This window comes from Juglans regia, chromosome 4 (assembly GCF_001411555.2).
Source record: "Juglans regia cultivar Chandler chromosome 4, Walnut 2.0, whole genome shotgun sequence".
NCBI classification, from domain to species: domain Eukaryota; kingdom Viridiplantae; phylum Streptophyta; class Magnoliopsida; order Fagales; family Juglandaceae; genus Juglans; species Juglans regia.
The window spans coordinates 4,823,143-4,849,644 of record NC_049904.1 but is presented as its reverse complement, the minus strand read 5'-3'; the positions used below and the strand labels follow the sequence as shown (position 1 = coordinate 4,849,644).

Below are 26,502 nucleotides of genomic sequence, written 5' to 3'. Positions count from 1 at the left end.
TGATGTTTGGGTCACTTGGATGGTAATTAGGGTTGGTATAGTGAAGTGTAGCTAGGGTGTTTTGGGGTGGCTAGGGTTGATTTCGAGATTGGGAAGAGTTGGCTTAGGGTTGGAGTTTAGGATGATGCTAGGGTTTGGGAATGAGGTGGGAGAGTGGGAAATTAGGGTTTTGGGTGTAAGGCAACTAGGGTTGCCAAAATGGGTATGGTAGGATTATGGTTGACTTGGTCTTTGGAAGGTTGGCTAGATTTGGATGATTTGGAAATGGATATGGAAGGTTTGCAAGATGGAGGGAATCTTGTGGGAAAAGGGGAATTCGAATTTGAACTAGGATGACGAGTCAATAGTTGACTAGAGAGATTTTAGGAAGAGTGATTTAAGGGATTGAATGTGATTCTCAATTCCTTAAATTAAGAGATTTGAATTTAAATGTGAGGAAGTCAAGACTCCTAAAAGGAATGAGTTATCTTATAGGGCTTAAGGTGAGAGGCTAGGTTTTGAGGGATGATAGACTTATGGTGGCCGAATATGGTAAGTGAAGGAATGGAAAGATGGAAGGCAATTAGCGTTTAGGTTAAGTCAAGGTTTGTGAAGGATGAAGGGCAATTATGGAAATAGTTCACTTATGGAAAGTAGGGCAACACTAGTGGTCAAGAATGATAAGTTGGAATTATGGCTAGGGTTTTATGGATATGGAAGCAAGTGTTTCGGTTAGGGCAAGTTGGATGATGGGAACAATTTATGGAAAGTGGCAAACACTTTAGTGGTCGAGAATGAGGGTATGGAAGGATCAAATGAGCAATGAAAAAATGAACACTAAGTGTAACGACCCGATCTTATATTTAGGAATAAATTACAGATAAAATTCTTTTAATAAGTTAAAGCGAATTATCAGATGATTTTTTTTATTATTTAGAGTTAAGTCTCCATTATTATTATTTTATTTTATTTTTAGCTTTTATTCCAAGCACGTGTGTTAGAGTCCAACACTATTCATACTCTTATTTTTCCTCTTCACGATAAAACTCCTAACTACAGAAAATTTCTTTTAGCAGCCATGCACGTACGCCTCTCAACTCCAAACCCGTACGTTTCTTCTCCTTCGTCACTAGGGTTTTCTTTGGTCTATATATAGAGCTAGGCTCATTTCGTCCATCCGGAGCCAATTTCTTTCCAGCGTGAACAACCACACTCAGCCCCTTTAAACACAGCAAACTCACGATATCCCCAAGCAAACCCAGACAACAAGCCCTCGCCGCTGCCCACCCAGACGAAACCGTAGCCCAGCAAAAGCCTCCGTCTGATAGCCACTGCCCAGCCCGTTGGTAAACTGTGAACCCCATGTAGTCCCACCGCTGCCTCTGTGTTACGACCCCTTAGCGCCGTCCCTTCACCCCAGTTTGTCGTCCAAAAGCCTCTGTTTTTCCTCTCCTAAAACAGAGTGCGATCTCCACCTTGAACCACGCAAACCAGTCAGCCTCCCCCTCGTCATCTCTGCCCGCACAGAGAGCGTCGCCTGACGCTGCACGCCACTCCAAGTTCGTCGTCCTCGCCTTGGTAAGCCACGCCGAACTCTCCCACTGTTTCTTTCCATCGCCCTCCCTCACGCAGTGCTCATCCTCCTCCCATAAATCTCTTTCTCTCACTGCATCGCACCACCATACTCAGTGGAGCCTTCGGTTGCGCCGTCGTGACCCCCTGCCAGCCACCCAGACTACCATCACAGTGAGTTTCTTCATCCCTTGGTGAGTTTCGGACCATCGCAGACCCTCTCTCCCTCAACTCTGTTTTTGCCTTAGTTTTGGTTAGCCATGTTTCGGGTTCTAGGAAGAACCCTTAGTTTCTGATGGGCCTTGGGCCTTAGGCCCGTATGAGGGTGAGATGGGCTTATTTTCATTTTGTTTGGACTCAGGTAGTACAGTATTATATTTATGGGCTAGATTTCAACTCTTACAAAATTCTAATGATCTTTAAATAGACTTATATTTTTATTGGACTTGAGGTTAATTAGATTTGTATCATAGTGATAGAGTTGTATTTTTAAGTTCTGCATATAAACTCTAGATATACAGAATTGATGTCAATATTATGGAGTCAATGTGATTTTAGAGTTTGAAAGATCAAAGTTAATGAAAAATATAGATTAAGTTGGAATTTCTAGTTTAATTAAGAGGTATGTCTTTAAGTAGAAATTTACGTAAACTACGTGTCTATCTTATAGGAAATCAGTCGCGCCCGGAAATATTGGATTAGCGCTACAAGGTAAGTAGCATGATCATATCCTTACGCGTATGTACAGTGAGCTGTTTGTCTTTTTATAAATGATATTATGCATGTATGCCCTTTATTGGAAGCCCCTTTTTACGTACCCAAAACATGATAAAATTATGAAAAAGTCATGACTATTTGTGGAAGATTATTCATGAAATTATTTATGAAGTGCATGATTTTATGTGAAAGATTATTCATAAAATTATTTATAAAATGCATGATTTTAAGTGAAAGATTATTCATAAAATTATTTTAGGAAATGCATGATTTTAGGAGAGAGTTATTTCGTAAAATATTTATGAAAAATCATGATTTTATGCGATGAAACATGTATCACGACGTTTATGAAAGAATGCGATTTCGTTTGAAATCTATGATACGATATGACAAGTATGTATGTGATTTCTTTTGAAATCTATGAAATGACAAGTATGCAAGTATGATTTGATAAAATATGTAACGGCCTATGTTATGATATGAAAACGGTACCTATGTTATGGGCATATTGCATTGCCAGGTCGTGCATGCTGGTAGTGCACCCAGTATTGTCTTCCTTATGTATGGATTCCACAACCCGTGGCCACGGGCGGAATCGGAATCTTTTTAGATTCGCTAACCCTAACTCACGGGGGTCAACAGTGGGTAACGGCCTATAATAAGTGAAAGATAAGTTAAAGTTCATGTTCATGTTATTTTTGAATATGCACGCTTTCCAAGACACATTATGTTTATTATGTTTACTGTATGATGTGTTGCTTATTGAGTATTCGACTCATTTTAGTTTGTTTTCATGTTTTTAAACCCCCCCCAGGTGATGACATTTATGAAGATGAGATTGCAGGACAGGACTTGACTCCGGGAGGCAAGGCTGAGGCCTAGACAGATTTTGCTATGATTATTTCTATGGTTTAAATAAATTATTTTGATAAGCACATAAGACTTCTGTATTTTTTAATAAATGCTTCCGCAGACTTTGTTTTAAATTTTCAGTATTTATTGAAGTTTGTTATTTTATGGAATTCTTTCGTATCTGGCACGTTGTTAAAAAGGAAAAGTTTTTTATATTTAAGTTTAGTAGTAGCGCACTGGCTCCTCGAAAATTCTAAAATGTCTTTTCGGGAACGGGGTGTTACACTAAGAAACAAATGATGAACACTCAAGAACAAAGTAAAATAATTAAGAATTTGAATGAACAAAAGGTAACAAATCAACTAATGATTCACGGATTGCACAATAGTTGAAATAAACATCAGGAATTGATAACTTGATAAAAAAAAGGATAACAACAACTTGGATTCACGAATTGTACTAAGTTTCAAGAACAAGATAAATGAATCACACCTATTCACGAATTGCAAGGTGTGATAATCTCTTTGGGATTCACGAATTGCACCCAAAAAGCCTAAGTGCCTAGCACCGATTATTGATCTCCTAAACAAAATAATCCTCGTCTAGGGAATTTGCCAAAAGATCCCAATGCAAAGACTAAGGGTCCTATTTATAAGAATTACAATTTGGAAACCCCCAATAGGTCCATTAGAAAATAAATAGTTAAATTAAAATAAACAATAAGCAATAACATAGTTGGCATGGGCCAAGTTGACCCATGCCATGCATGAGCCCATGCATGGGCTAGGCTGGCCCATGGCATGGGCCATGGGCATGGCTGACATTGTTGGCAAGGCTGCTGGCATGTGGTTGACATGGGCTAGTGGCTTGGCCATGGGCCACAAAACATGGGGTCCTACCACGGTAGCTTAACACGCTGTGCTGTAAAGGAGGTGGCTGGCGGCACAAGGGCCGTGAAATCGCGAATAGGTGCCGCCCCTACCTAGTCATGGTTCTCGTCGGCTATGTATGGTGCGTTCGGCGCTAGGAGGAGGAGTGAACCTCCTCGCCGGCGTCTCTGTAACTGCGGCAGAGGGCTATCAAGCCCAATGGCCGCGACAGTTTGTGGCAATAACAGAAACAAAAAAAAGGGGGGGGGGGAACCTTGTGTGGAGGTGGACATTGGCGACGGGATGAGGTTGTGGATGCCATACCGTCTCTTCCTCACGGGCACCATCCACCGTTGCGCCAAACCGAAGGTGGTTTTACATGAGTTGTGGTGCTGCATATTGATTGTTGAGGGAAGAAGAACAGTGCGGCACTGTGTGATTGAGGTTAGAAGATAAGAAAACCTAAGGGTTTATCTAATATGGGGCAAGTACTTTACATCAAATTTAAAGAAAAGATTGGTTGCTCAAAGGTACAAGATTTTTTTTTTTATTTTTTTTTTAATAATTTTGGTGAAAAATCATTAAACTCCATAGTAAGGTGGATAAAGTTGGAGTGAACAATTTGTGTGTCAATATCTACTCTCAAAGGTGGGTCTTGATGACACTACTAGCTCATCCATTAAAGTAAAAGTTGGGGTGAACAATTTATATGCTAGAGTTTACTCCCAAATGAGAATTCTGATGATACAGCTAGTTCATCCACATAATTTAAGGTTGGAGTGAACACTTTGTATGCCTAAGTTTACTCCCAAAGGAGAATTCTGGTGATACAGCTAGTTCATCCACATAATTTAAAGTTGGATTAACACTTTGTATGTCAGAGTTTACTCCCAAAAGAAAATTCTGGTAATACAGCTAGTCCATCCATATAATTTAAAGTTGGAGGGAACACTTTGTATGTCAGAGTTTACTCCCAAAAGAGAATTCTGATAATACAACTAGTTCATCTACAGAATTTAATACTGGTGAGAACACTTTGTGTATCAAGATCTACTCCCAATGGAGGGTCTTGATGATACTACTAGTTCATCCATAATTGATTAAATTCTGATTATTGTTTCTGAGTGTCGAACTCAAAGCATTAATGTAATTAAAATGCTTTTCTTCTAGTAAATATACGAATATTTTTACAAGGTTTTCTATACGGAATTGACTCTAGTATAGATAAACATGAGCATGTCAAATTTACACTAAGATTTGAAGACCTTGGTTTATCCGTTTTAAGTCTTAACATCAATTATTATTGAGAATAGTGATAAGGGTCAGAAAAGTACAATGTTTTAGAATATTGAATTAATTACTACATATTAAACTATAAGAACTTCTTAGTTTTTTACATAATGGTTTACTTCAAAGGCATTATTATTTAATTAAAGTAATGAGATATGAAAAAAGTTGGTAGCATAATTGTTAGCTAGATACAAATTTATTTTGCTAATTTGTATGAAAAATCATTTGTATCCTTCGGGAAATGAAGGAAATGATGGTGATGAAAATATAAAGAATTGTGTAAATTAAAAGAAACAATGACACATGAAGGTTTATGTGCCATAAACATGAGACATGATTCGAAGGGAAGGGTAAGCCTTTTTTTTCTGTATAAGTTTCGAATCAGATCTTATACATGTTTATACATTTTTTTATTGAACTTGAGTGCAAATATTCAGATGCATTTTGTCTGTATAAGTTTCAAATCAAACTCTATAAATGTTGATACTTATTTTAGTGGTTGAACTTGAGCACGAATGGTCAAATTTTAAAATTGTTTCAAAATGCCATTAATGTTTGTTCCAATATTTCTTCCAATAAAATTTGTATTTATCATGCCTTCGTTTTAGTATTTTCTTTAAACGTTTTTCAATTTCACTCGTGAGGCATGTATTAGAACCAAATGAAAAATGATTTATGAAAATTTTTTACAATTTATGGCATAGAACTTGAAACATAATTTGTGACATAAAAGTTTGGAGAATATCTCCAAGAAAAGTTGTAAAGATTAGTAAATAAAATATTTTCTGAATTTAGATTTTTCTAATTTTAGTTTATGTATTGATTTGTATAAAAGGAAAACAAATCAAACATATCAAGAAAAATGGTACAAGGAATAGAAAGTTTATTGAGATAATGCATATAGACATATGTAAATCTTTTCTCTAAAATGTTTAATAGATATAAGTATTTCATTACTTTCATAGATATTTTCATGTATGAATGTATCTATCTGCTACATGAGAAGTCTCAAGTCATTAATAATTCTCGAGGCACTTCTCATGGGGAGGAAATGTAGTTAGGTAGAAAGGTAAAAGTTATCGAATTGGATTGAAGTAGTGAGTGCCAAAAAAAATATTATAAGTCAGGTTATAACATTGACCTATTTTGGTAAGTTCTTGAAAAGATGTGTAGTAAAATTATTAAAGACAATGGTATATATCTTAAACTGTATTCTCAGTAAGTAGTCTCAAAGACTTTTGAGTTGTGGAAATTGATTTAGGGCTTATAAATGTATGAATAGTCAATTTAACGTAAGGTTTTACAATCCAAATGAAAGAAAGTTAGATCGTATAATAGTTAATGGTTGTATTGTCTCTATTCATAGTTTGAATTTTGAGAAAATTGAAATGTCAGATTCTTTATGGTTGGCAAAATCAGTGGGAGTACAAAAACTAGAGATGTGATTGTTGTGAAGTGCATTCTTGTACTTCGAAAATGCTTATAGTTCATTTTATGATTATCTTAATGATAATATGGAATAACAAGCAAATGATCATCTACCTCATTAGAGAAACACCACTAAAAAATTGGCCATGGAGACATCAGAATAGGTAATCTCATATGATCTTCTTGATTTGATTTTTGTTTAGGTTGTGTGGTGTATTTTCAAAATTTGAATTTGACATAGAAATAAATGAAGGTTCGTATATGTTTTCACAAGTTATAGAAATAAATGATTTTATAAAAGACTGATGCATAAAAGAGTGATTGAAATCCATGAATCAATGTAAAGTCTGCAATTTCATCTAAATTGTCTGAAATGTATAAAAGTTGAATGTAAATGGGTGTTGGAGACAAAACCCTGACTTTAAAGGCAATGTTGAATGATATAGTCAGACTTGTAATTCAGGATTTCACTAAAAAATGAGCATTGATTAGAAAGAGATTTCTAATAAACTTCAAAGAACTCATTAAGAATCACTATGACATGAGTAGCTCATTATGGTCTATAGTTACATGAAAGAGATGTGAAAACATTTGTAGAGTGAAAGGTTGAAGTCTACAAGAAACGAATAAAATGTTTACTTAAAAGAGGTAACCGATTTTCTGAAAAATTGGTATCTAAAATTTGAAAATACCAATATTGTTTTGGAATTAAGAAAAATGTTGTTAATGTATATACCCGTAAGTCAGTGAGAGTATATTTGTATTTATGGTCATGCATGTATATGACTTCTAGTAAGTATGAATTATGGTCTGTAGTATGGAATTAAAGTTATGTCTCTAAGGAATTTTAAAAATAAAATGTTACATGTTCATTATTTTACAGTATTCTTGAAATGATTAGGTTGTTAAGAAAATTTTGTATATGATTGTTATAATAAATCTGATGATTGTACAAACCTGTATAAGGTTGAATGTCGGTTTTTCAGTTGATATTCTTGGTTGTTGCCAAAGTAACCCAAGGATGTTTGACCCAAAAGCTATGAAAAGAGTCAAAAGTTATTTGCAAGAAATTAAAGACTATATTGTTGTTTTAAGAAGAATTGATACTCTTAAAGTAACTGTATATTCAGACCCTATTTTGTGGAATTACTCTAATGATGAAAAATACAGTTATGGTAATGTAATTTGCTATCTAGTAGAGTTATTTCATGGAAAAGTATGACACAAATCTCTTACTACTTCATGTGCAATAGGGACTGAGTTTGTAGTATGCTTTGAGGCCACAATGTATGGTATCTGACTGTGCAAAATTCATCTTAGGACTTGGAATTGTCGACTTATAGCCAAGCCGCTAAGAAAGTATTGTAAGAATTTCTTAGAATATTTTTCTCCGAATGATAAGTATTTAATAAAAATTTAAATATATCAGTGTTAAGGAGAAAGTATAGAAGCAAATATATCCATACAATAGTGTGTTAAAGATTATACTTTAAGGGACATGTTGAAAAGATGAGTCATATGCTTATGCGCATGATGTGAACATACTAAAGAGATCATTGATATGCTGAGTATTTTGTTACTGGATATTGAAAGATATCTATTATGGTTGTTTATGTTTCTTGTCTTTCCACTTTATATGTACATAGAACGGTGTGGATGAATAACGACAAAATAATGTCTACGATAGACATGAATTGTAACCCAAGGTATAACAATATTAACCTTAATTGTCCCAATTAGAGATCGTGTTAAATTAAGTTACTGGTGTTGTGGTACATAGGAGGGAATTTGTTGATCATATAACAGAGGATCGCCATGACTCGTATTGGTAGCTGGTTTGATATTGATATTACATAACTCATGAAATGTATTTTGAGCTATGAATGTTTCAGGAAATGAATTTGCGCAGTATGATTAATTTCCTATGATAAAATGATGAACGGAAAATACTATTTCATGGGCGTATGGGCCAAGTGGGAGAATGTAAGAGTTTTACTTAAACTCTGTGTCCCACACCCTCATCTTGATAGAGTTTGGAATAGCTCAAAATTTATCAGTTAATAAATGAGTTACAATGGGATAAGAAAACTCCTAAGAGATAAGATTAATTCTATATCTCTAATCACAGTCAAACACAAAGTCTTGGATTTCTTGATGGTCAGAAGTCTATAAATAGTACTAAGGGGTTACAGGGTTCTCACCTACAACATTAGAGTTCCTCTAACCATCAGGAGACACTTGTGAGGCTAAGTTACTAGGGTAATCCTTCTTTCATTGTCAGATCAAATTCTTCATCAAACTGCAGATAGAGAAAGCTACGTGTTTAATTATCATTGTTTTATTATTGTGGATCATAGAAAATCAAAGATCCAATTATTAATATTTATGTTAAAATATTTAACACAAACCACTTAGTTATGCAGCTGGAAAAATAAGGGAAGCCATCGAGCATATGACAGACGAGTGTATAAGGTCTGCTCTTGATTTTATAACTAGCCAGGAGGATGTGAGTGCTTTGAGGAGTAACTTCCATATTCGGGTGTACACAAAAACACCTAATTTCTTAGGAAATCCCAACGTTTATATTGGAAGTTGGATTAATTTGCCATTTTATGGTATGGATTATGGATGGGGAAAGCCAATATAAGTCGGTCCAGGATTATTAAATGACGATGCCAAGTCGTTCATCATGTCAAGGCCAACTGCTGATGGATCTCTCCTCATAGCACTTCGTTTGCAAACAGAATACATGGATTCTTTTAAGAAGCTCTTCTATGAGGGCATCCATTGTCACCAAGCGAAGCTGTAAAAATCCAGAAACTTAATTACAAGCACTCAGTTAAATAATAGCATCGTTTATCTGTAGAATATGTGGGTAAAGGTGGCGGGCTATCCATTGTCACCAAGGGTGTCAATTTTCTGATGAACAATTGAAAATAAAACTCGATGAACACAAAACAGAGGCAGAGTAGATGAAAAGAAAGACTTTCATGTAATTAAATTAAATTGTTTAAAGTACAGAACGTATTTATAGAGATAAAATGCAATAACAGAAAATTAACTAACTTTCTACATCTTTTTCTACTTTGACACGTGTTTCTTTAGACTTTAATTCCATTTGCTCAATTTGTGAGGCTATACTCCAACACCCCCCCTCAAGATGAACATGTATATTAAGGATGTTCATCTTGCGAAGAGTGTGATGGAAAGGAAGGGAACCTAAAGGCTTTGTGAATATATCTGCCAGCTGCAATCTTGAAGGAATGTGAAAAAGTTTAATAATGTTTTATTGTAGCTTCTCTCGAACAAGATGGCAGTCAATTTGAATGTGCTTTGTCCTCTCATGCTGAACTGGATTGGTAGCAATAGATAATGCTGATTTGCTGTCTGTATAAAGTAGTGTTGGTTGTTGGTGGCTGATGTTTAAGTCTTGCAAGGCATTGAGGAGCCATTGGATCTCACATGTAGTTGAAGTAAGGGCTCTGTATTTTGCTTCTGCAGAAGACCTGCTAATGGTAGCCTGCTTTTTACTTTTCCATGAGATCAATGAGTTGCCTAGGAAAATAGCAAAACCTGTTACACTCCTTCTAGTATCAACACACCCTGCCCAGTCACTGTCTGAGAAGGCCTTTAGCTATAATTCTGATGAAGATGAGAAGAATGGACCTTGTCCTGGTGTAGCTTTTAGATATCTAAGTACTCTAATAGCTACTTGGTAATGGCTAACAGCTGGCTTGGCAAGGAATTGACTCAGAACTTGAACTGAATATGCAAGGTCAGGTCTAGTGATTGTAAGGTACAATAATCTTCCAACCATCCTTCTATAAGCTGAAGGATCTTCATAGAGATCAGAATCTGTTACAGTATGTTTAAGATTCGACTCCATTGGGAAGGCATCAGGCTTAGCACCAAGAATTACAGTGTCTTGAAGTATGTCCAAGGCATACTTTCTTTGACAGATTGATATGCCATTTTTAGACCTCACCACTTCCAAGCCAAGGAAGTATTTGAGTTCCCCCAAATCTTTAATTGTGAACTTGTCATGTAAGAAATTTTTGAGCAATTCAATCCCTTGTAAATTGTCACTAGCCAGTAGAACATCATCTACATAGACTAGGAGTGCTATAAAAGAGGATTCAGATTTCTTAATGAACAAAGAACAATCTGAATTTCCTTGAGTGAAGCCATAATCAAGTAGAGCAGTGGACAGTTTTGCAAACCATTGTCTAGAGGCCTGTTTTAAACCATAAAGGTTCTTGAGAAGTTTACAAACTTTGTTTTCTCCTTTGATAGCTAATCCAGAGGGCAATTCCATATAAACCTCTTCATGTAAGTCACCGTGCAAAAAAGCATTATTCACATCTAGTTGGTGAATATGCCAATTTTTAATTGCTGCTATAGCAAGAATCAACCTTGTAGATGTGATCTTGGCTATGGGAGAAAATGTGTCAAAGAAGTCTAAGCCTTCTTACTAAGTGTAGCCTTTAGCAACTAATGTAGCTTTGTGCCTTTCTATAGTGCCATCTGACTTGTACTTAATTCGAAATACCCATTTGCAACCTATGGTCTATTTGTTTTTAGGAAGAGTAACAAGTTTTCAAGTTTTGTTTAACTCTAAGGCATTTATTTCATTTTTCATAGCAACTTGCCATTCAAGTATTTTGGCAGCTTGTTTGTAGGTTTTGGGTTCTTAGGAGGCTAAAATGGATGCTAGAAAGGCTTTATGAGATGTGGATAGTCGATTGACAGAGAGAAAATCAGAAATAGGATAGATATTACCCGACTTAATAGAACAACCCGTAAAAGTAGATGATTGAGTTGCACTTGAAACAGTAGAAACATTACCACAATAATAGTCCTGCAAGAAAACTGGTGGTTGTTTAATTCTTGAAGATTTTCTTAGTTGATGTGTGTTTGAGGCAAATTGGTAGGACTGATTATTATTAGAAAAATCCTGAGCATGAGTAAAAGAAGATGAACCAGTATGTAAAAGTGGTTCATTGGAAGGTAGATTCTGATCTGTCTGAATGAGAGAAGGAGAATTTTGATCTTTTTGTATCTGATCATGAAAGAAATCTGAAGTAGAGTTGGTTGGAGGGAATAGAAAAGAGTGTGTCTTGGAATATGGAATGGGTGGAAGAGCTTTAAAAGGAAAACAGTTTTCACAGAAAACTACATTTCTCGAGATGAATATCTTATTTTTATTGAGGTCCATCAGCTTATAGCCTTTTATATCAGAGGGGTAACCTAAGAAAAGACATTTTGTGGCTCTTGGATCAAATTTATGTCTGTGATTTGTAAGTGTTGAGGCAAAGCAAAGACAACCAAAAACTTTGAGATGGGAGAGATTAGGTGCTTTGTTGAAAAGCATTTCAAATGGTGTCTTATTTTTGAGAAGGGGGGTGGGAATTCTGTTTATGATGTGTGCAGCAGTCAACACACAATCACTCCAAAAGGTTAAAGGTATATTTGCTTGAAACATTAATGCTCTGACAGTGTTTAACAAGTGTTGATGCTTCCTCTCCACAACTCCATTTTGTTGTGGAGTTTCCACACAACTTCTTTGATGTATAATGCCATGATCATTATAAAATTGGGTTAGAAGAAATTCTTGTCCATTGTCAGACCTTAGTGTTTTGATAGGAACACTAAATTGTGTTTCTACCATTTTATAGAAACTTTTAAGTATAGAAGGGACTTCAGACTTTGCTTTGAGCATATAAACCCAAGTGCATCGTGTGAAGTCATCAACTATGGTGAGAAAGAATCTATATCCAAAATATGAAATAATACCAAAGGGACCCCATATGTCACAATGGATCAAATCAAACATTTTATTAGAAGCAGTTTGAGATATAGGGAAAGAAAGCTTTCTTTGCTTTGCAAAATGACATATATCACAAACATTTGTGGAATCAAGAGATATGGATGGTTCTAATTGTCTAAGAGAAGGTAATCTTGAGTTAGAAACATGTCCTAATCTGTAGTGTCAAAGATCTAATTGAGTTTGAGTAATGGCTGAAACAAAAGATGAAGAATTAAACTGGGGTTGATTACAGGTAGCCTCTTTCAAGGTAGTTTGAGATAAGTGATAAAGTCCATGTTTCTCAAATGCAATTCCAATCATCTTCTTTGCTGATTGGTCCTGTAAAAGACAGTAAGAATCAAAGAAAGATATAGAGAGATTAGATTCTTTTGTTAGTTTGGAAACAGATAACGAATTGAATGAAAAACTTGGAACACACAACACATTATGCAGATATAATTTGTTTGAGAGGGAGACAGTACCAATATGAGTTGCTGGGACAGAATTGCCATTAGGCAGATTAATGGAAGTATTAATTTTCTTGGGTGTAGAAGAATATAAGAGGGGTGAACAGATCATGTGATCTGTTGCACCAGTATCCAAAATCCAAGAAAAATTATGTCGTGAAGTTGAAGAAACTGAATAACAAGAATGTGGTAGTTTACCTGAGAATTGAGAAGTAACAAGGTTCACAGCTGGTGTAGGGGATCGATTAGAATTTGCAAGTGCTAGTAGTTTAGTAAATTCCTCAGAAGTTAAAGAAAACTTTACTGTTTTGAATGTAAACCTCTCCAGTTGAATTGGCAGCATCGGCAGTAGGAAGATTTTGCATTCCTTTAAGTCCAATCCAACCAGGAGGATAACCATGAACTTGGAAGCATTTTTCCACTGTATGTCCATTATATCCACAGTGAGTGCAGTACAAAGAAGACTTCTTCTGCTTGTCTTTGGAGAACTTTGACTGAACAAATGGTTGAGTATTTTGTTTGACTAACAAGGCATGGGTTTCATGGCATACAGAATTGGTTAATTGTCTTTGGCTTTCCTCTTGAAGGAGTAAAGAAAAGACTTTAGCCATGCTTGGCAATGGGAAAAATTTAACCCAACCAACAACTTTAACACATAATCAGATTGTTGTCGAAGTAGTAAGAAATAAAAAAGATTGCATTGCATGATGCCATCTTTCCACAAGTGCAAGTTGGAAATGGCCTGTAGCTAACATACTCATCCCATAAGGTTTTGAAAACACTGAAGTATTCAGTGATTGATGAAGAACCCCGAGTTATAGAACTGAGTGATTTTTCAAGGTGAAAAACCCTTAGGCCATCGCTTCTCAAATATCTTGTTTTTAACTCATTCCAAAGATCTACAACAGATGCTACATAAAGCAAACTATTTCTAATATCTTTAGAAATAGAATTCATGAGCCAAGAAAGCACCAAATTATTGGCACGAAGCCAAGCAGTATGATGAACATGCTGATTAGTAGGAGGAGCAGTAATCGAACCATTAATGAAAGCTACCTTGTTCTAGATAGTGAAAGCCATAGTGATCGATCGACTCCAAGCGATGTAGTTATCTCCTACAAACATTTCTGAAACCAAGAGAGAACCCGGATTATCACTAGGATGAAGATAATATGGGCTAGAAGAGTCATCTGAAGGATTAGAGGGACGAGAAGATTCTGAAGAATTGAGAGGATTCACTTCTGTCATTTTACCAAGAAAATGAAAGAAATGTAGAGACTATTGGAAGAGAATATCTCAAGAAAAATCCTGGGCAAAATTTGCAATGTAGATTGCAAGATTTAGGAAAGAAAATATGCGGAAGCAAGTATGGTTTTCAATCTGATACCATGTCAATTTTCTGATGAACACTTGAAAATAAAACTCGATGAACACAAAACAGAGGCAGAGTAGATGAAAAGAAAGACTTTCATGTAATTGAATTAAATTGTTTAATACAAGTACAAAACGTTTTTATAGAGATAAAATGCAATAACAGAAAAATTAACTAACTTTCTACATCTTTTTCTACTTTGACACGTGTTTCTTTAGACTTTAATTCCATTTGCTCAATTTGTGAGGCTATACTCCAACAAAGGGAAGCTGTACGTTGCTTCCTATTATGTTGATCTTAGGTTCCTTGTGTATAATTTCCTTGAGGTTGTGATCAGTTGAGAAAGTGATGGATGTAAACTACATTAGGGGTATTAATATCATTGTTGGAATCTCATTGTATTTTTAGGACTTGGCCATAGTAGTTGATTTGTTTGGAAACTATTGCAAAATTTCTATTAATGCTGAATAATCATAATAATAAAAAATAATTATAAAAAAAACCCTTGCAAATTTAAAGTACACCTGCCAGTCTGCCTCCACCTACCATGACACAATAATTTCGTAAACATGGCGACCACAAAGTATATTATATATGAAAAACAAATCAAAGATTTTTTGAAACTTATTTTCCAAAAATAAGGATTGCTTATTGATTAAGTAGGAAAATGAAATTTAAGCATATTATTTATTGATCGTATATATACGTTTGAATTGAATTAATTATTTTACTAATTATTTTTTTATCAATCTGTATATTTTGTCAAATGAATATGACTTTTTTATGATTCACATGATAAGCTGTGTATAAGTCGTTATAAGGGTTGGCTCTAGAACTTTATATTTTTTAAGTAAATCGTTTTATTTATAGAATAAGAATGATGCTATCGGTGCAGTTTTTGACCAAAATCGATGCCGACCAATGGAGGAGATTTGCATGGAACAACCGATCGTACCGATCGATGGGGGGAGGAGAAATACCGGTCATATCGACTTCGACAATTCTCTGACGCGGTTCTCACGGTCCCCCTAGCGGCGAGGTTCATTTGAAAGAGTCCAGAGAGAGAGTGTTGCAAAGGAGAGAGATAGAATGAGAGAAATTGAGAATCGGAGAAGAAGAGAGGAGGGGGAAGAAGACGATATCAAATCGAAACAACATCGTTTGATTTAAAATCCAATGGCATCATTTCACACATATTTCTTTTTAATATGTTACGTATAAAACGATGCCGACGTCATTTCACTTGTGTTTTGTTTGTGCACTTTAGGTATAAAACGACGCCATTTCACTTAAACTTAAGTGGAACGGCATCGTTTTAACTATAGTATATATATAAAAAAAAATTATTTAATCGGTCGGTTCGGTAGTTCAAACCAGGTTTAAACCAGAATCGAATTGGCCAACCTCGATTTTATCTATTTTATGCCGCTTGCCGACCGTATAAAGGATGATTGCTAAAATCAAGTAAAAGTCAAAACCAAAATTTAAGCCTTCAATTATGCAATATAGAATATTTTTGAATTTATTGTACATTGTTGTAACTATTGTATATTCGCAGCCATGATTCTTGTGTATTTCCAAAATTAGTTTTTGTGAGATGTTTGTATATAACTCGTACCAACTACTGAATGAAGTGTGAGAAAATTTCTATTCAAACTTGTAGTGAAATATTCTATATGGTATCAGAAGAGCCAGTCTCTAACGAGTCTTCAATTCCTATATTCACTATGTCATCTTCCTCAGCCCAAAATGCCCAAAATCTCAATACCCATCTTGCTTCCTCCACCGAAATCCCTCTCATTACTCTCAATATCACTACTCAAATTAATCAGAAACTCACTCCCTCCACTTTTTCCCAATGGAGAGCCCAATTTGAAGCTCTCCTCAAACGCTATGACCTACTTGATTATGTCATTGACATTTCTCAATGTCCCAATTTGGATAATAATTTAGTCTCAGCCTTACAAAAGACCCATTGGGTTCAACAAGACAAGGTTATTTTAAGAGCCATTCTCACCTCTACCTCTCCTACTATAACCCCTCTTATTGCTACCGCTCAAACTTCACATGAAGCATGGAAGAAACTAACCTCTTTGTATGCTAGCAGGTCACGGACAAGGGCTATGCAACTCAAAGAGGAGATTGCCTTAATTCAGCATGGAAATCAATCCATTACCGAGTATTTGCATGCTATCAAGGCCTTGGCAGATGAGATTGCCATTATTGATGAACTAACTTTGTATGTTTTGCATGGTTTAGGTTTTGATTTTCTTGAAATTGCAGCACCAATTCGATCAAGGGAGAACCCACTTGCTTTTGAGGAACTTCATGATCTCCTTGTTGGCCATCACAACTACATGAGAAGGTTGGATGCTACTACCTAGCAATTGGTGATTGCCGTAAACTATACAACCAGGAAACCTGGTTCTGCTGGAGGTCCCGCAAAGAACTTCCCTAAATCAAATCGGCCTAATCGAAATAATGGGCAAGGCCGTTGCTCTCAACATGGCTTCTCTTGGTCTATAACAACCAGCGGCCCTTTAAGCCCAAATGTCAGATATGTGATCAGATCGGTCACACGACCAAAACATAATTATCTCAAAATGAAGTCATTGTAAATTGTGCCACCACTTCCAAGGCAAATGACCAAAAATGGCTTATTGATTCTGTTGCATCTCAAAATATTACTGGTGATATTCAAAACTTGTCTATTCACTCTAAATATGATGGAACTGATGAAGTTGTTCTTGGTGATGGTTCAGGTCTAATTGTCTCACACATTGGTTTTTTAGTCCTCAATATGCCTAAATGCACTTTTATGTTGAAAGATACTCTTTGTGTTCCAACCATCAACAAAAATTTAATTTCTGCACATCATTTCACATCCCAGAATAATGTCTAAGTTGAATTTCACCCGTCTTATTTTCTTGTGAGGAATAGAAAACGAGAGCGATTCTACTCAAAGGTGCATGTGAAAACAGCGTTTATATTTTCCCAAAATCAATGGTGGGAACTCCTTCAAAACTGGTTGCTTATGCACATGAACGGACCTCGCTTGATGGATGGCACAAGCGTCTTGGACATCCGTCCTCAAAAATTGTTCAAAATCTTGTTTCGAATTTCTCTCTACCTGTCTCCACAAATAAAATGTCATCGTTATGTAGTTCATGTTCCATTAATAAAGCACACCAACAACCGTTTCGTCCCACTAGTCTTCAAAGTAATGCTCCACTTGAAATTATTTACACTGATGTTTGGGGCCCCACTCACTATACTGGTCTTGATGGTTCTCGTTACTATTTTAGTTTTGTGGATCATTATACTAAATACATGTGGTTTTACCGTATGGCTACTAAATTGGGTGTGTCGAGTATTTTCCCACAATTCAAAAACATGGTGAAAAAACATTTCCAAGCCAACATCAAAACTCTTTACTCTGACAATGGTGGTGAGTTCATTACCCTTAAACCTTTTTTGTCTTGTCATGACATTTGCCACGACACCACCACTCTGCACACTCCCCAAAAAATGGGTTTTCCGAACGACATTATTGTCATCTTGTTCAGGCTTGACTCACATTGCTCCACGATGCTTCTCTACCACTCTCATACTGGTCACATGCATTTCAGACAGCTACATACCTCATAAATCGTCAACCCACTCCCTTTCTTAAAAAAAAATCCCCATATGAGACACTTGTTGCTAAACAACCAAATTATCTCAAATTGAAAAAATTTGGGGCCTTTGTTATCCTCTCACAGGGCCTTACAACACCAACAAAATGTAGCCCAAATCCATTTTGTGTATTTTTCTTGGGTTCTCACAAACCCAAAATGCGTGCATTTGCATGGACCCAAAAACACACAAGTCCTACACTTCTCGGCATGTCCTTTTCAACGAGGCCCAACCCAATTTTCAGGAAGCCCAAAGCCTTCACACATGGCCTCTTCTAAATCCTCGCATCCATGCCCTAACCCCTTGATTTTATTCTCCTCTCCATCCATGTGTGTGCCCCTGCCGCTGCCTTAATCGCCACAACCAGTGCTGCCATCGCCGACCACCACGATTCTGGTAGATGTTTCTGCTACTGCTGCATCACCTTCAAGTAATCCCTGTTCTGGTCCTCCTTCCTCCTTTGCACCTTTAAGTTTACACAACACCTTAGATGCATCTCCCATTAACTCCACTTTGCATTCTTCCCATGTATCTCTATTGCATGAAAATCCTCCCTCTACTCTAGGTCAGATTGAAAATCCACTCTAATCCAATGATGAAACTAAGAATCATCGAACCCACAAAATGGCCACTTGGTCAATGAACACAATTTTTAAACCAAAATAGCTTTATACAGTTTCCAAACACCCACTCCTATAGACTATAGAACTCACTTGTGTGAACCAAGCTGTGACCTAACCTTAATGGCCTAATACCATGTCTGATGAGCTTACTACTCTCATGTGGCATGGAACTTGGGATTTGGTTCCATCTCCTCCAAATTGCCAACCAGTGGGCTACAAATGGATGTTTAGAGTAAAAGGAAAAGCTGAGGGTTTTGTGGAACGATTCAAAGCTCGCTTTGTTGCAAAAGGCTATAATCAAGGACGTGGCCTAGATTACAAAGAGACTTTTAGTCCTATGGTTAAACCAGCCACCATTCGGTCTGTTTTGTCTATAGCTGTTATGAATGGGTGGAATTTAAGGCAAATAGACGTAAACAATGCATTTTTGCATGAGAATCTCATTGAGCCAGTGTATATGATGCAACCACCTGGGTTTAAAGACATGTCCAAGCCCCATCATGTGTGTAGATTAAGAAAAGCTATTTATGGGCTAAAACAAGCTCATTGAGCCTGATATACAACCTTTAAAAATCCACTTTTGGCACTTGGCTTTTAGAACTCCAAAGCTGATTCCTCCCTGTTTATTTATAATCGTGGTTCCATCAATTGCTATTTTTGGTCTATGTGGATGATCTTGTGATTACAGGCAGCGATTCTAAGATTGGGGACTCTATCATTCAGAAATTGGGTGACCGTTTTTCAATCAAAAACATGAGGAATCTTCATTTCTTTTTAGGAGTGGAAGTCATTCCAACTGGTGCTAGAATTTTTCTATCACAGCACAAATATGTGAGTGAACTATTGTCCACTACTTATATGCTTTGAGCAAAGGATGTTTCTGCGCCTTTATCCACAACTACTTCTCTTCAACTGGTTGATGGAACTGTCTCTGTTGATAGCACTGAATTTAGACGTATCATTGGAAGCCTCCAATATTTATCATTGACACGTCCTGACATCTCATTTGCTGTCAACAAGTTATCACAGTTCATGCACAAGCCCACCACAATCCATTGGACAACAACAAAGAGGCTCCTTCGTTACTTGAAGCAAACAATATTCCTTTGTTATTCAGCTTACAAAAAGTTCAAATTTTGGTTTAACAACTTATTCCAATTCTGATTGGGCAGGAAATATTGATGATCGTTCATCCACCTCGACTTATATCAGCTTTCTCAGATCCAATCCTATTTCTTGGAGCTCTAAGAAACAACGAGCTGTTGCTCGCTCCTCCATGGAAGTTGAATACCGTGCCCTTGAAAATGTAGCATCTGAAACAATGTGGCTCCTTGCCCTTCTTAATGAGTTCGAATATCCACTCAAGACACCACCAATGCTACTGTGTGATAATCTTGGAGCCATTCATCTAAGCTTTAATCCAGTGCAACACTCGAGGATGAAACACATTCAAATTGATCTCCACTTTGTGCAAGAGTTGGTTCAACGTGGCACACTTCATGTTCGCATGTACACACGTAAGATCAACTTGCTAATTTGCTAACTAAACCCTTGTCAAGGCAACAAATTGAAATTCTACGTACCAAGATTGGACTTGCCGATGGAAGCATAATCTTGCGGGGGCGTATAAAGGATGCTTGCCAAAATCAAGTAAAAGTCAAAACCAAGATTTAAGCAATACATAATATTTTTGAATTTATTGTACATTGCTGTAACTGCTGCATATTCACAACCATGATTCTTGTGTATTTTCAAAATTAGTTTTTGTGAGATGTTTGTATATAACTCGTATCAACTACTGAATGAAGTGTGGGAAAATTTCTATTCAAACTTGTAGTGAAATATTCCATAGATTGGTTCTGCACCAGTTTCGGCTGGTTCTTGACTCTAGTGGCTGATCTCCATCAGCGTAGGTCAATCTGGCCGGTTCCTGTTCACCCCTAGGTATGGGTAGGGTATGCCACCACATTGAAAATCACTAGAGAACAAGTTGAGCAACTAAAAAAGCGAATGATATTCCATATCAGGACATGGAAATGCTGTCAATGTGTCTATATTTCTAATACGAAGCAATTGCCAATCATTTATGGAGATTTATATGCAATTACGCGTGAATAGGCGATAACGCTCAACCAAAAAGAGTTTACACAGTGTTTGAGTTTCGCAGCCACTTGAAGCCACCTCTCCCTTGAAGATAGTTTGGGAACATAGTTCTTCTACAGACTGTGACATCGAAAAAGAGTTTACACATGGATCTTTTGTGTTTGATTTTTGTTGTTGATTTTTTGCTACTGTTGGTTGTGCTGGTTGTAGTGTTGTTGATTCTTTGTGTTGATTTTTATTGTTAATTTTCAACTGCTATTTTTATAATATTTTTATAGTTTGTAATTTAGTTGTAAAAATACTTCTAGTTTTGTGTTAATGACTTATATTCTCTTTTAAAAAATACTTCTAGATCAATTAAATGCAATAATTTTCTTTCTTTAGTTTTGGTTAGTGGTTTATATTCTCGTTAAGTTTAATTACTTAATAAAGAATGCACATTTTTGCACAAAGTTTAGGTTATAATGTTCCATATTTGTTACAAACTTACATGTTCCTGCCGTTTGCATGATTATAGTTGTGAGTAAGATGCCTCTATAGTATTCACTAGGAGGTTGTTTGTATGTTAGAGGGTTGCTGACATATCTAGCAAAGTTTAGTAAATTGTTACTCATACTTTATTTTAAGTGTGATTCCTTTTGACTTGTTATTCATTTGTTGTTAAATTGTTATTCATTTATTTTGACTTTATTACTTGTTATTCATTTTGAAGTCTAATATTGTCACTACTTTTCTAAAAGCTTTTTTAAGAAATGCTTGAAAATGTTACAATTGTAGAGTGCTCATCTACAAGTCCACTCATGGAAGATATAGAATCTACACAAGATAATGAAACTGCCACAACCTTTATAAAGTGTGATAGTAATGATGGGAACCGTGAAATTGAAGGTACTATTGGTTGAGAAGAAAACCCAAGTGCCCCTAAGGATCTCCAAAAATATGCATACCAAAGGAAGCCTAGGAAGAAAACTTGGAGCATTTCTAAATGAATAAATCAATAGCAAAACAGAACAATACAATCTAAATTAATACATAAAATTATTTGTATTAATATTGAAAACAATTTTCCCCGGCAATGGCACCAAAAACTTGATGGTCCCTAAACTCTACCACAAGTACATGGGTTGTGACAAATAGAACATGGCAAAAAGAGTATCATTTCCACAAGGAGGAGATTCAAGTACTAATTTATAAACTTTTCTATATTATTTAGAAGATCCCAAATTAATGTGACTGACTGCAAATTCTTAACTGGAAAAATCAAATATGAATGGTTCCTTGGGCTTGGATTTCATCAATTGAATTCCTTCAATGAGTTTAAAGCTGGTTGCTTGCATTAATGTGTTGCTAATAACAATGACCGAATTCCTTTTTTTATGTGATATCCTCTTTCAAGGTATAACATTTATACCTATATTAATCATATGTCTACTGTTGTGATGATATAAATTAATATAAATTCATTATGATATGTGAAATTTTGAATGTAGGTCACAAATGTGTGTATTTATTTCTAAACTAGACTGCCAAGGTTTGATGAATTCATGAACTAATATTGAACTTCAACTTTCGTTACTTCATTCAACATCTTAAGCATGTAATTCATGGCCAGCAAATTGTAAGAATAAAAATTGAAATCATCCAATTGCAATTAACACAGTGTATTCAATACAACCATACTGAAATCATATCTAAAATTCAATGACTACATCCTAACCCTAGAATAAGAAAACTACCAAATCATAAATAATAAAATAATCTAATTATTTCTCAAACATAAATTCAAATTCAACATCTTTAATAACAATTCAACAACTAAAAATTAGAGAAAAAGAAAAAGAACTCTATAATTGCATAAATCGTGAGCTTCTTTCTTCATTTCGAAATTACAACTCTTCCTTCAATCCTCCTCCCTCAATTTCGTGCCAATGATATGCTTATATAAGGTAGAAAAGAAAACTTAAAGTTTTTATGATTTCCCTAAACAAATAGCCTAACTTTTAGGATTTATCTTGGCAGTTGCGTACATGCTTCAAGAGTCCGAATTTAGAAACCCTTCTTGGAGACAAAGTTGTATCGCTTTAAGATAGCTTTCTATGCCATCAATACTCACATCAAATGGATGCCTGAGTAGGAAGTTATGGTGAAAACAGTAAAGTATGTCTATATTGTCTCCTGGCGCATTTCAGATTTGGATTTCTTGTGGTTTTCGTCTATGGTTTTTTTTTCTTGATCCAAATTACTCTCAAATCCTCTATAACTTTTTCTTTTTAGAACCCTCCTTTCATATCTGCAGGCCATCCAATCCATTCAAAATTGATTACCTTTTTAAATTTTAAAACAAAAGATTTCTCCCATATCTGCTACAGAAAATCTGGAATTCTTGGGTGACCGACTTCCAGCTGGATTTAGAGTATCAAAATGACACATTTTGGAGTTGATTCCTTCACAAAAGTTTTAGATCTCGTTCTTAGACTTCAAAAGAACCTGAGCTTGATTTATTCTGACGTCTAGAACTCTAGATACATGCTAAAAACCGAAACAAGGTTTGAGCTACAGTAAATCTCTAGACAGATTCAGACTTCTCTGTTTCTGCTGAGTTTTAAACTTCAAAATGGCAAAACTGGGCTTTGGGCTCTGTATAAAAGTTTTAGCCCTACATCTTAGCTTTACATAAAGACTAACAAAACCTAAAAATGATGTATGTTACTTCAGTTAGAATCCAAAAACCAAACAGTATTCTGGTTTGACTTGATCAGACCAACTAGGATTTGCTCTCTAGGCCTAGCCTGATTTTTGTCTATTCACATCATCCCAATTTCAACCTAATTCAATAATTAAATACCTGAAAGATTCTAATAATTTCTAATAATTAAATAAATGTAAAATACATCTAAACTTCTAGTTAAACGAACCAAGAAACATACAAAACACTCTGGATCAAAACAATTAGGACTAAAACAATGTGTGAAATGAATTCTCACATCAAATACCCTCAAACTTGAATGTTTGCTTTTCCTCAAGCAAGAGGAAAATCATAAAAACAAAGGAGAATAACCATAGTTAGGCTCAACTCATCACACCCAATGGACCTATCATGCAAACATCAAATCTTCAACTTAGTACATAAACAATAGCAAAGAAAGGAAAACTAAGCATACTCACATTTTCTAGTTCAAATATCCATAGATAATTCCAAACTCTATCACATTTATCATGCAACCAACACAATTGAATCATGTAACAACTCAACCTTCAATCACTCATTCTCACTACTACAAACAAGGTAGCAAACTAGAGATATATATCTATATATATTATCTTTATTTTTTCACTATTTTTTTCAATAATATTTAATCTTTGTCTTTAAGTTGTCACTCGTATTTTGACTCAAATACAAGCATTTGTGATGGATGCACCCTATTACCCAACAAGTCATACACTTAAAGTGTTTTTGCATACTCATATTTCAAGTTGCTATTTGACATAAAAGTAAACATTGGTAATGAATACCCCTAGTTACTAAGCAACTCAAAACATTGAAGTAAATAGAATTTCATACACATTTATTTATTCAACATTCTAATCACTCTATTTACTTAAACCCTGTTTAGAACCAGATCAAAGGGGATAATCACAAGAAAAACATCACACTCATCGTTTATGCATAGTCACACAACTCACAACTTTGCAAGGAAACGTGTACTTCAATAATCCTAAAGAAAACAAATATGCTGAATCTTCCTTTATAAGATATCGTCTATCCTAATTAAAAAATACAATGCTTAACACAACATAGAACCCAAAAGTGTAATGTTGATCCTACATAAGTCTCACAAAAATGTAAATGTAGGTTCATTTCTCCTAATCTTTCACATAAAAATCTAGTTTAGAAGACATGGATATGATCACCAATTAACTTGCATGAATGTGAACAACCAGAATTTCGAAATTTTTTTTTTCTAAGACAAACATACCCAACACTAGCATTCAGCATAATCGAATATCCACTCTCCCAAAATTAATTTTCACATTGTCCTCAATGCAAATGAAAAGAAAAATGGAAGACTAATACTCTCCTTTTTAGTGAGGCTGAACACAACGAATGTTTGATTGAATTGAACATGAACTGGTTTCTTGCTTGATTTTTCTGAACCTACACAACACAACCAAAAGAAGGTGGTCACAACCATCTTTATTAAAAAAAAACATAGATAAAAACAATAACTAAAACAAAAGAAACGCTTGTTTATAGTCATTAACTTGGCTTCTACACCATCAACCATAGGTAGGATTCTTCAAGGAGTAAGTAACCCTTTTAGGAACCACATTACCAGCAAGATAAGGCTTCAAACGTTGCAAAACTTGAGACAAGTTATCTAGACAACTATGAAAAGAAGATCCAAAAACAAAAAAATAATCCATGTAAACCTCCATGATCTTTTCAACAAAATCAGACAAAATAACCATCATGCAACGTTGAAATGGTAGCAGGTGTATTACACAAATCAAAAGGCATCCTACGGAATGCAAAACTACCATAAGGACAAGTGAATGTAGTCTTTTCTTGGTTTTCGGGAGATATAGAAATCTGGTTATACTCTGAATAACCATTTAGAAAACAGTAATATGCATACCCAGCAAGTCTCTTAGGCACCTGATCAAGAAAAGGTAAGGGAAAATGATCCTTACAGGTAACATTATTAAGTTTCCTATAATCTATATAGACTCTCCGCCTAGTTACTATTGTAGTGAGAATTAATTCATTATTTTCATTGTGCATCACAATCATCTCACCCTTTTGAGGTATGCCTGCACTAGACTAATACATGAACTATCAGATATAGGATAAATAATCCCTGCATCGAACCATTTAAGAACTTCAGCCTTAATTACTTCTTTCATGCTAGGATTTAACTGTCTTGGATTTTCAACAACATGTTTATGGTTATCCTCGGTTACCTTGATCTTTCTATGAAAAGTTGGGATGATTTCTCCAACTTGGGTTGTATGTGTTGGAATAAGGGTCATTCTGCTGCTGTTGCATGTTAAAATTAGACACAAATTGGGCTTGCTCTACCTGCATACAATCAACACTAATGTGAGCTTCTCCATAGCAATCAAAACTCAATACAGGACTAGAAACAGAATTCACATTACCTAGCTTACCGAGCATTTTTACCAGAGAAGCTACCTTGGCATTCAACATATTTATGCCATCTACATCATACATACCTGGAACTTTCTTAGGAATACCTCTTTCATTAGACCACTGATAATTGTTAAAGGCTATTTCCTCTAACAACTCATATGCCTCTTCTGTTGACTAACTCATTAAATTACCTCCTGCAGCTGCGTCTATAGTAATCCTAACTGAATGTGTTAATTCATTATAGAAAGTCTGTACAATCAGCCAATCAGGAAGACCATGATGTGGACGCTTCCTTTGCAATTCTTTAAACCTCTCACGGGCTTCATACAAAGATTCACCATCAAACTGAACAAAACTGGTAATATCATTTCTAAGTTTGGCAATCTTACCTAAGGGAAAATACTTACTCAGAAAAGCTTGTGACAAGGCATTCTAGGTGGTGAAAGAGTTAGGTGCTTTGGAATTCAACTAGGCCTTGGCTTTACCCTTTATAGAAAATGGAAACAATCGAAGCCGAATGGCATTTTCACTAACTCCATTCATCTTAATTGTATCACAAATCTCTAAGAAATTGGCAAGGTGTGCATATCCTCAACA

At 35.5% G+C, this 26,502-nt stretch overlaps 1 protein-coding gene and 1 non-coding gene across 2 annotated transcripts; both read left to right on the top strand.

Moving 5' to 3' along the window:
- The first annotated feature begins 16,028 nt into the window (after positions 1-16,028).
- LOC108988426 lies at positions 16,029-16,736 on the top strand. Its single transcript, XM_018961689.1, has one exon. The coding sequence runs from the start codon at positions 16,029-16,031 to the stop codon at positions 16,734-16,736; it is 708 nt and encodes a 235-aa protein (XP_018817234.1).
- Positions 16,737-26,176: 9,440 nt separating this feature from the next.
- Positions 26,177-26,283, top strand: LOC118348346. The gene has a single exon (XR_004801440.1). It is a non-coding gene; the product is annotated as a small nucleolar RNA R71 (small nucleolar RNA).
- The last annotated feature ends 219 nt before the right edge of the window (positions 26,284-26,502 follow it).

What these genes read in the sequence shown, in the direction of transcription:
- LOC108988426 (XM_018961689.1), top strand. Translation starts at nt 16,029, where the DNA reads ATGGTATCAGAAGAGCCAGTCTCTAACGAGTCTTCAATTCCTATATTC.